General features: G+C 38.5%; 1 protein-coding gene across 1 annotated transcript in view; it reads right to left on the reverse strand.

The window, feature by feature from the left end:
- The window catches only part of LOC124119420 (SCY1-like protein 2), a 328,929-nt gene that overhangs the window by 221,306 nt on the left and 95,260 nt on the right, over window positions 1–12,363 (reverse strand). Inside the window, exon 6 of the mRNA XM_048399279.1 lies at window positions 7,242–7,382. Coding sequence (XP_048255236.1) covers window positions 7,242–7,382 — 141 coding nt within the window. The remainder of the gene's footprint in view (window positions 1–7,241; window positions 7,383–12,363) is intronic.

The following is a 12,363-nucleotide window of genomic DNA, read 5'->3' on the forward strand; positions in this document are numbered from 1 at the left end:
GTTACAATGTGTTGATAAAACGTGACTGATTCAGTGTGTTGATACAAGGTGATTGATGCAGGGTGTCGTTACAATGTGTTGATACAAGGTGATTGATGCAGTGCGTAGTTACAGTGTGTGGATACAAGGTGATTGATGCAGTGCGTAGTTACAGTGTGTTGATACAAGGTGATTGATGCAGTGTGTAGTTACAATGTGTTGATACAAGGTGGCTGATGCAGTCTGTAGTTACAATGTGTTGATACAAAGTGATTGATGCAGTGTGTAGTTACAATGTGTTGATACAAGGTGATTAATGCAGTGTGTTGATATAAGGTGATTGATGCAGGCTGTAGTTCCCATGTGTTGATAAAAGGTGATTGATGCAGTGTGTAGTTATAGTGTGTAGATACAAGTTGATTGATGCAGGGTGCAGTTACAGTGTGTTGATACAAGTTGATTGATGCAGGGTGTAGTTACAGTGTGTGCATACACGGTGACTGATGCAGGGTGTAGTTACAATGTGTTGATACAAGGTGGCTGATGCAGGGTGTAGTTCCAATGTGTTGATACAAGTTGATTGATGCAGGGTGTAGTTACAGTGTGTGGATACAAGGTGACTGATGCAGTGTGTAGTTATAATGTCTTGATACAAGGTGGCTCATGCAGTCTGTAGTTACAATGTGTTGATATAAGCTGATTGATGCAGGCTGTAGTTCCAATGTGTTGATACAAGGTGATTGATGCAGTGCGTAGTTACAGTGTGTGGATACAAGGTGATTGATGCAGTGCGTAGTTACAGTGTGTGGATACAAGGTGATTGATGCAGTGTGTAGTTACAATGTGTTGATACAAGGTGGCTGATGCAGTCTGTAGTTACAATGTGTTGATACAAAGTGATTGATGCAGTGTGTAGTTACAATGTGTTGATACAAGGTGATTGATGCAGTGTGTTGATATAAGGTTATTGATGCAGGCTGTAGTTCCCATGTGTTGATAAAAGGTGATTGATGCAGTGTGTAGTTATAGTGTGTAGATACAAGGTGATAGATGAAGGGTGTTCTTACGTGTGGATACAAGGTGATTGATGCAGTGTGTAGTTCCAATGTGTTGATACAAGTTGATTGATGCAGGGTGTAGTTACAGTGTGTGGATACAAGGTGACTGATGCAGTGTGTGGTTACAATGTCTTGATACAAGGTGGCTCATGCAGTCTGTAGTTACAATGTGTTGATATAAGGTGATTGATGCAGGCTGTAGTTCCAATGTGTTGATACAAGGTGATAGATGCAGTGTGTAGTTACAGTGTGTGGATACAAGGTAATTGATGCAGTGTATAGTTACAATGTGTTGATACAAGGTGATTGATGCAGTGTGTAGTTACAATGTCTTGATACAAGGTGGCTCATGCAGTCTGTAGTTACAATGTGTTGATATAAGGTGATTGATGCAGGCTGTAGTTCCAATGTGTTGATACAAGGTGATTGATGCAGTGCGTAGTTACAGTGTGTGGATACAAGGTGATTGATGCAGTGCGTAGTTACAGTGTGTGGATACAAGGTGATTGATGCAGTGTGTAGTTACAATGTGTTGATACAAGGTGGCTGATGCAGTCTGTAGTTACAATGTGTTGATACAAAGTGATTGATGCAGTGTGTAGTTACAATGTGTTGATACAAGGTGATTGATGCAGTGTGTTGATATAAGGTTATTGATGCAGGCTGTAGTTCCCATGTGTTGATAAAAGGTGATTGATGCAGTGTGTAGTTATAGTGTGTAGATACAAGGTGATAGATGAAGGGTGTTCTTACGTGTGGATACAAGGTGATTGATGCAGTGTGTAGTTCCAATGTGTTGATACAAGTTGATTGATGCAGGGTGTAGTTACAGTGTGTGGATACAAGGTGACTGATGCAGTGTGTGGTTACAATGTCTTGATACAAGGTGGCTGATGCAGTCTGTAGTTACAATGTGTTGATATAAGGTGATTGATGCAGGCTGTAGTTCCAATGTGTTGATACAAGTTGATTGATGCAGGGTGTAGTTACAGTGTGTGGATACAAGGTGACTGATGCAGTGTGTGGTTACAATGTCTTGATACAAGGTGGCTCATGCAGTCTGTAGTTACAATGTGTTGATATAAGGTGATTGATGCAGGCTGTAGTTCCAATGTGTTGATACAAGGTGATTGATGCAGTGTGTAGTTACAATGTGTTGATACAAGGTGATTGATGCAGTGTGTTGATATAAGGTGATTGATGCAGGCTGTAGTTCCAATGTGTTGATACAAGTTGATTGATGCAGGGTGTAGTTACAGTGTGTGGATACAAGGTGACTGATGCAGTGTGTAGTTACAATGTCTTGATACAAGGTGGCTGATGCAGTCTGTAGTTACAATGTGTTGATATAAGGTGATTGATGCAGGCTGTAGTTCCAATGTGTTGATACAAGGTGATTGATGCAGTGCGTAGTTACAGTGTGTGGATACAAGGTGATTGATGCAGTGCGTAGTTACAGTGTGTGGATACAAGGTGATTGATGCAGTGTGTAGTTACAATGTGTTGATACAAGGTGGCTGATGCAGTCTGTAGTTACAATGTGTTGATACAAAGTGATTGATGCAGTGTGTAGTTACAATGTGTTGATACAAGGTGATTGATGCAGTGTGTTGATATAAGGTTATTGATGCAGGCTGTAGTTCCCATGTGTTGATAAAAGGTGATTGATGCAGTGTGTAGTTATAGTGTGTAGATACAAGGTGATAGATGAAGGGTGTTCTTACGTGTGGATACAAGGTGATTGATGCAGTGTGTAGTTCCAATGTGTTGATACAAGTTGATTGATGCAGGGTGTAGTTACAGTGTGTGGATACAAGGTGACTGATGCAGTGTGTGGTTACAATGTCTTGATACAAGGTGGCTGATGCAGTCTGTAGTTACAATGTGTTGATATAAGGTGATTGATGCAGGCTGTAGTTCCAATGTGTTGATACAAGTTGATTGATGCAGGGTGTAGTTACAGTGTGTGGATACAAGGTGACTGATGCAGTGTGTGGTTACAATGTCTTGATACAAGGTGGCTCATGCAGTCTGTAGTTACAATGTGTTGATATAAGGTGATTGATGCAGGCTGTAGTTCCAATGTGTTGATACAAGGTGATTGATGCAGTGTGTAGTTACAATTTGTTGATACAAGGTGATTGATGCAGTGTGTTGATATAAGGTGATTGATGCAGGCTGTAGTTCCAATGTGTTGATACAAGTTGATTGATGCAGGGTGTAGTTACAGTGTGTGGATACAAGGTGACTGATGCAGTGTGTAGTTACAATGTCTTGATACAAGGTGGCTCATGCAGTCTGTAGTTACAATGTGTTGATATAAGGTGATTGATGCAGGCTGTAGTTCCAATGTGTTGATACAAGGTGATTGATGCAGTGTGTAGTTACAATGTGTTGATACAAGGTGATTGATGCAGTGTGTTGATATAAGGTGATTGATGCAGGCTGTAGTTCCAATTTGTTGATACAAGTTGATTGATGCAGGGTGTAGTTACAGTGTGTGGATACAAGGTGACTGATGCAGTGTGTAGTTACAATGTCTTGATACAAGGTGGCTCATGCAGTCTGTAGTTACAATGTGTTGATATAAGGTGATTGATGCAGGCTGTAGTTCCAATGTGTTGATACAAGGTGATTGATGCAGTGTGTAGTTACAGTGTGTGGATACAAGGTAATTGATGCAGTGTATAGTTACAATGTGTTGATACAAGGTGATTGATGCAGGGTGTAGTTACAATGTGTTGATAAAAGGTGACTAATTCAGTGTGTTGATACAAGGTGATTGATGCAGGGTGTATATACAATGTGTTGATACAAGGTGATTGATGCAGTGTGTAGTTACAGTGTGTGGATACAAGGTAATTGATGCAGTGTATAGTTACAATGTGTCGATACAAGGTGATTGATGCAGGTTGTAGTTACAATGTGTTGATAAAGGTGACTGATTCAGTGTGTTGATACAAGGTGATTGATGCAGTGTGTTGATATAAGATGATTGATGCAGGCTGTAGTTCCAATGTGTTGATACAAGATGATTGATGCAGGTTGTAGTTACAATGTGTCAGTGTGTTGATACAAGGTGATTCATGCAGTGTGTAGTTACAATGTGTTGATACAAGGTGATTGATGCAGTGCGTAGTTACAGTGTGTGGATACAAGGTGATTCGTGCAGTTAGAGTTACAGTGTGTGGATACAAGGTGATTGATGCAGTGTGTAGTTACAATGTGTTGATACAAGGTAGCTGATGCAGTCTGTAGTTACAATGTGTTGATACAAAGTGATTGATGCAGGGTGTAGTTACAGTGTGTTGATAGAAGGTGATTGATGCAGTGTGTAGTTACAGTGTGTTGATAGAAGGTGATTGATGCACGTTGTAGTTACAGTGTGTTGATAGAAGGTGATTGATGCAGGGTGTAGTTACAGTGTGTTGATGAAAGGTGATTGATGCAGTGTGTTGATATAAGGTGATTGATGGAGGCTGTAGTTACAATGTGTTGATACAAGGTGATTGATGCAGTGTGTAGTTCCAATGTGTTGATACAAGTTGATTGATGCAGGGTGTAGTTACAGTGTGTGGATACAAGGTGACTGATGCAGTTTGTAGTTACAATGTCTTGATACAAGGTGGCTTATGCAGTCTGTAGTTACAATGTGTTGATATAAGGTGATTGATGCAGGCTGTAGTTCCAATGTGTTGATACAAGGTGATTGATGCAGTGTGTAGTTACAGTGTGTGGATACAAGGTAATTGATGCAGTGTATAGTTACAATCTGTTGATACAAGGTGATTGATGCAGTGTGTTGATATAAGGTGATTGATTCAGGCTGTAGTTCCAATGTGTTGATACAAGGTGATTGATGCAGGGTGTAGTTACAGTGTGTGGATACAAGGTGATTGACGCAGTGTGTAGTTACAGTGTGTGGATACAAGGTGATTGATGCAGTGTGTAGATATAGTGTGTCGATACAAGGTGATAGACGCAGTGTGTAGTTACAGTGTGTGGATACAAGGTGATTGATGCAGTGTGTATGCAGTCTGTAGTTACAATGTGTTGATACAAGGTAATAGATGCAGTGTGTAGTTACAGTGTGTGGATACAAGGTGCTTGATGCAGTGTGTAGTTCTAATGTGTTGATACAAGGTGATTGATGCAGTGTAGTTACAGTGTGTTGAAACAAGGTGATTGATGCAGTGTGTAGTTACAGTGTGTGGATACAAGGTGATTGATGCAGTGTGTAGTTCTAATTTGTTGATACAAGGTGATTGGTGAGTGTGTAGTTACAGTGTGTTGATACAAGGTGATTGATGCAATCTGTAGTTACAATGTGTTGTTGTGTCAAAATGGGAAATTGCATCCGACATCATTTTTGTAACTGATGCATCAAATATGGAAATGCCATGTACATATCCACCATAAAACCTTTTGAAAGCTTAACTGAAGCCTTGAATGCTGTAACCTTGATCTAACATCATATGATGCTCTGGTCACCAATGGTTGGAGCTGCTGGAATATTGCTTGATGAAAAAAGAAAGCTGAGCCATCCCTCTTGTCATACAGTCTTGTGAATAGATATTTTTCACTCTGAATATGAATATACACCTAAATAGGAAACAGATGAGGCAGTCCCACTGGTCCCTTATATCTAGTTTAGCTGGGTAAATCAGTGGAAGGGAATTGCCTATTTGATGGTTATTAAATGATATCAGTACATCAACATACTTGAAGCTGAAGTTAAACTTCTTGGTCAAATTCCCTTGTTTTGACTTAGCCAATCTGGGCAGAAATCCTGATACATTTGCAAATAGAAACAGATCAGCATGAAGGGGAGGACAACAGGTGCCCTTGGGGATGCCTACATCTTGCCTAGATGTCTTACCCCCAAAGTTTACATTGATGTTATCAATGAGGAAGTCCGGCATTTCACATATTGTTTTCTGAGTAAACTTCAGATGGAATTTGCTTTCATTTTTGACAAATTGTCCTGAACATCTGAAGATAGATATGTAACTATATCCATGCTCACCACATTTAGTAACAAATGCCCCACAGATAAAGGAATAGAGTTTTTCCTGAAGTTTGTTATGTGGGATAGTGGTGTACAAACTTGAAAATCAAATGTTTTGACAGAATTGAACTTGGTTCTTTTCTGAGATTGCAAAACTTTAAGTAAATCCTTTGAGATTTTGTGTTAGAATCCACATATTAATTCCACTTGTCTCAAATACTTTCTTTGAATATATAGAAAAGATTATGTCCCTTTGGTACATTTGCTGGACCCAGCAGTCTTTCTTTTTGTACAATTTTTTGTGGATCCTTGGAATCCAGTACAAAAGAGGAATCGACATGTCTTCAAGTTTTAGAGTCAAGTCAAAAGTTGATAGTACTGATGCATGGTTTTGGCAGATATTTCTTTCCCACTTTACATACTGGCCTGATATGTGGCATTACTTCACTAGTCACCTATACCAAGTTCTTTGAACAGACAATTAATGTAGTTATGATTACATATAATGGTTATGTTATTTTAGGCCTAGTCAGTGAGAACAACTACAAACTTTTCATGTAGGGCAGCCAGACAGCAGGCTGGGACAGAATGGGTTTATACCAATTCTGTTTCCTGTTTTTCAGTTTGTGCATTCTACCAATGACAACATCATGCACCCACTTTGAGAGACATTCCTCAGGTTTCTGTTCTCTGATTATTTGGCATATGCTTCGATAACACCCATAATGATCTTAAAGTTGTGATCCTAAATGGTAGGAGGCTGCTAAGATATTTTGGTCCACATGTGAATACCAGGAACTGACAAAGGTTGTTATTGTCAACAATGGAGAAGTGACCTGTGATTATATGACCTACAGGTTGGTAACAGTAGGATGAGTCTTGGCAGCCACAAGTAGAGGAATTTACTGGAGTTGTATCAATACAACATGTGGTCACGCCCGATATTGACATTTTTAATTGAGTTGTTACACCACCCCTCTTTTAGGGCAGTTCTCTCCATCTCCTGTTGCCAGGTATGGGTTTTGTCAATGAATTTGTTTGGATAAAACATAGATCATACCAATGACCAAATATTGAGTTGTTATTTTCTGTAATGTAACAATTACACCACAATTTTTTAAGCTGCAGTTACATGTTTCTGCAAGTATATTTTGAACAGAATTTTTCTTTTTGTCTTTTTGTGTTTGAATTCCTACCTTATTCTCTTTATTCTCTTCCAGAAACCCCATTCCACCAAGTCTCCAGCAACCTCGTCTTGTCACCAGTATGGACTGTGGGCAGATATTGCGATGCAATTTTTGTTCTGAGTAGTGTAAGAAAGAAAGGGCTTCTGTAATCTGCACAGAATAAAAAGGCAACATTATTTTTATTGCCCCTAAAACATATATTCATCACAAAGTTTACACGTTTTGCATTATACAATTCACAATCACTCTGTTGATAACAACCATCAACCTTGAGGTGCATCAACAGGTATTTTAACATCATGTGAGATTCTATGAGAGTCTGCCATACTCTACTACTGTACTAGCATGCAGCAAAAGAAACTTTGATCATCTCTTCGAAGAGATGTTCAAAAGATGGACATTGATGGCCTGACCAGAAAAGAATCATGGCTTGTTTGTTTGTTTGGGGCAGTGTTACTTATAAACTTCCATATGACCCTATTGTGCAAATTAACTCAAAGATAGTGCTAGTGATACTTATAGAATTCCATTCTGTCCTCAAGTAAGATGTATGGGGAAGATTCATACTTACTTATACTATCAATGATATGGGACATGACAAATACAATGTTGATGATATGGCAACTGCAGCCGTTGGCCTGTGGCAGTCATTTTTCATGGTTTATTTGTATATATGTGGTATTGGTTGTAGACAGTGTAGTTGTTGTGTTTTTTTGGATTATGTATGGTACAAGTTTCCAGGCTGATTGGTCCAAGCTGAACTTGGGCTGGCCAGTTCTTTTGTTTTATGGTGAGGGTCAAGGATAATCTTTTGTCTTGCCTTTAGAGGGCAAGCTATTCTTTGCTCTCCGCTTGGTCAGTTTTATCTTCAATACTAATGTATTGTACCATGTACAGCTGCACTGGACAGTCACTGCATGAGACATATATTGTGACACTTATTGTGACAGACAAGGCTTTTCACAGCTACATCTTTCTCTCTAAAGGTTAGTTTTAATACTAAATTATAAACATTATGTAGAATGTAATATTTGTTTTAGTATAGAATGTATAGTGTAAATATTATTTCAGTGTAGGTTATTATAGTGTGATTTGAGTGTATGAATGTATTTAAAGTCATTAGTATAAGTACAGTAATGATTATAAGCACACCATTCATGTTTATGATTTTCTTATATGATGTGAATGTGCTACAATATATTTATGTTAAAGGTAATATATATAAGTATGTATGTCCGCCATACTGTCCACCATTTTGTCGGCCGTGTTTAATATTCAATATCATGGTACATGTAATGTTTGTGCCATGAGAAATTAATCAATATAATTTTAATTCATGTGTGTTGTGTTATATAGTGAGCATATTACAGCACAGGTAATGTTATGCTTGTAAGTCTTAGATAAGGGTATATTTATTTAGGTTTATCTATGCCATTCCATTTTAGATTATGTTTATAGTAGGTTTAGAATGAATTAATATGGCAGTAGATTACTGTGTATATTATTTTATGATATTTATATTAAACTAAGTTAGAGTAACATGTGTATGTTATCAGTTAAGCCTCAGTCACACAGACAATGCCACCACGATGCAACCTCCTGGCGACCCAAATATTTGACAATCGCAATAAGGTTTCAGGGGTCTCTGACAGGTTTTCACTGAGGTTGCTACGAGGTTTCAGAGCGGTCACAAAACCCATTCTGTCGCAACCAGTCTTTTGAACATGCACAAAAGACTGGCTGCGACCGATTTGGTCGCACAGAGGTTTCACTGGTCTCCTAGAGGTCCACAAGTGATAAGTAGTACAGGTAATGGTGATTCTGGCTCACTTCCACTGGAGCCATATTTCATATACCTATACCACCACTACAGGTGGCATTTTTTATGTGTAAATGACTATGCGATTCAACGATAGTCATGAGATTAAGTTAAATTGACTCTCGATCACAACCATCTGGAGTCAATAAATGATTCTATGATATTCAACGATAGTCATGAATCGTATTAAAAGAAATATCAATATTAATTAATAATGGATAAAATTTACTATAGCCCACGAGGATATTGGAAAGGTATAGGAGCAATACAAAAATGAGCCACCGCGGCTAAGGTATCTAAAGATGTGGCCAAGGATTGGTTAAAGAAACAAGCGATGTGGCAAATATACTTACCAGCACAGCGTTATATACCGAGGAAGAAGTTTGATATTTTTACAACGAATGAAGTTCATCAGGCTCACCTCTTGTTTCTTCCCCACGATAAGGTAAGACGCAAAACGTATAAATACGCTTTAACCGTAGTGGATGTGACTAGTCGATACAAAGAGGCTGAGCCATTAACCTCGAAAGATTCAACAGAAGTAGCTAATGCACTAAGCCGTATATATAAACGCGGACCACTAAAATGGCCTAAGCTATTTCGAGTAGATCCCGGTCGCAAGTTTATGGGATCGGTAACTAAACTGTTAACAAAGCACAATGTCGAAATCAGGCGTGGTGAAAGAGAGGCCCACCGCAGTCAAGCTATCGTCGAAAGATTAAACAGAACATTAGCGGAACGTTTGTTTGGCTATCAGTATGGGATCGAAATGAAATCGGATTGATTAAGATCAACCAAATGGGTGACACGATTATCAGCTGTTGTATCAGCGCTGAATAATGAAGTAACAAGATTAATCAGGAAGAAACCATCAGATGCGATTAAAATGAAATCTGTGACTTCCGAATCTTCAGCACCGAGGAGACTTCCGGATAGAGTAAGCGTAAGATATTTATACCAGCCCGGTGAACTCGAAGGAGGTCTACGTCGCGCAACAGATCCGATTTGGTCTCTTAAGACATATAACATTAGTCGATTGGTTAAGAAAGAAGGAGAGCCTATTCTTTATTATCTTCAAGATGGACCGGGCAGGGCATTTGTACGTGAAGAGTTGTTCATAGTTCCTGACGATACGTTATTACCACCATAACCATAAGCATAGGTAGTTACACCATCATTATCAATCCATCTCTTTGTATCTAAGGGGGATAATGATGTCTTGTTCATTCTTAATCCATATATCCTATGATTGTAACTTCTTAAAGAGTTCATCTCGTGATTGAACATTCTACCGTTGAATAATGATTCTTTATACTGTTCGTGTTTGATATGCTTTTTTACTACATACTTCTTAACACCCTTAGCTTTTCTTATCTCCCCATTATCAGACTTCTTTATAGAATACATCTTAGGTCTTAATCCGACATACTCCGCTATAGGGGTCCCAGCGCATTCATCCTTCATCTTACCTAACACCTTTTTATTTACTACGCTGTGCAGTGGATTATCTTTGGGGTAATTGCTCGTATCGTACATATCTATTTTTTCTGCCATATCTTTATACACATCCTCGGTTTGTATTTCCATCAACAAAGAATCTGTGTCGGTATATAACACCTCACATCTGTTCCCGTATTGCTTCTTAAGTTCGTTGTAATAAAAGTCATACCTTAAGTGTTTTGACAAGTCAAGAATACTCATACTGACGTACACCGGTCTGTTGAGTTTTATATTACTCTTCTCCATATGCAACGCGGCTAAGTCGTTATCGAATATCTTGCTTCTGTTAAAAGCCGGACTGGCTATAAGTTTCCTGAGTCTTTCTTTCTCATTAGATCTGACTAATTTAACATCAACACGCTTCCTTAGATTCTCCATAGTTTTACCAAATACTGAGTTATTCATGAGCTTATATAGATTCTTTTCGAAATCACTGGTGGCTATCTTTCTTAAATCTGTGTTCAACCTTATATAGGGCTCCATCCAAGGGCTTTGATCAAACTTTAGAACTCTGTGTATTTTCTTAAGTTTCATACCTAACGATAGATAAAGATAGAGATTTCTGTAGTGAACTATATATTTTGTCTTATCCATCAAATTTGGTACAAGTTTTTCTACGTTAGCTATCCTACTATTACCCATCAAGGAGCGTTGATATTCCGACATCCAATCTTTATTAACCATTAATCTTTTGGGAGCTAGCGGATAACTGTTATGATCTTTATGTAACGAATTTGGATATTCCAAGTCAACTTCTAGTATGTACCCTTTATTCGCATCATTCACATTGATATCATCGACCCACTCCAAACCACCCGTGGGTAAAGGTTGACTCATAGCCCATCCGTACAAATTGTTGGCGTCGAGATATAATATATGCGTGTCGGGTTTACTCGGATCATATCCTTCCACTAATTTATTATTAGCCTTAGAATACCTTTTCGCCGCAATCGATATACCACCTCTTAATCCTTTCTCAATAAACAAGTGCATATCGTAATCGGTGAGTCCGGGACTGGAATAGTACCATGCCGGGGCCAAACCGTATTGTTTTAAACATGTCTTTCTAAATATCTCGAATATATCGGCGAGTAACAGTACATCGGATTTTAAGTACAGATCGTGATAATCGCCTAAATTCTTACAACCTAATTTATCCCAGACCGTCAGAGCGTGTTCATAATCGGCATCGGTTATTTTAGATTCTGTTAAATTACTATAGAATGATTCAAGGGGTAGTAAGTTAGTTTCGTCTAATCTTGACCAATCATCCATATATTCGTAAGGATATACACCTTTTCTCAACAACAAATGACGCGTTAACCTATCGGTATATCTATTTGTTATCACAAAGTCATCGGGATTGTTCACTAAATTGTCCAGGGAAGAAAACTGAAACTGAACGGAGTCTATGAATCTAAGTCCATTACTTTGCTTTATTCTGACTTTCCCATCCTTGTCCCTATAATGTATAGTTTTAGTCAACGAGAATGATATGTATTTTTCCATATTATTAGGAATGCACGTTAAGCCACCGTCGGTCTTTGAGATAGCTTGCATAATGAGATGTTAATCGTATCCTCTAAGGTGGTGAAACACAACGGGGATTGGTATTGTTTGAGAATTCATTTTTAGTTTCAAGTTACACTCGTTATGCGCGGCTCCCAGATAATTACCCATGACGTGGCAATGATCTCTTATGGAATCCCCATTCAGGGGTTTATTACAAACATGACAACTATTTGACTTCTTATAGGCCCTCCAATTATCCCTCGTCATACACATGAGTTTCTTACACGATAAATTTTCCCT

This window comes from Haliotis rufescens, unplaced genomic scaffold (assembly GCF_023055435.1).
Source record: "Haliotis rufescens isolate VD_foot unplaced genomic scaffold, xgHalRufe1.0.p SCAF_2, whole genome shotgun sequence".
Classification (NCBI taxonomy): Eukaryota; Metazoa; Mollusca; class Gastropoda; order Lepetellida; family Haliotidae; genus Haliotis; species Haliotis rufescens.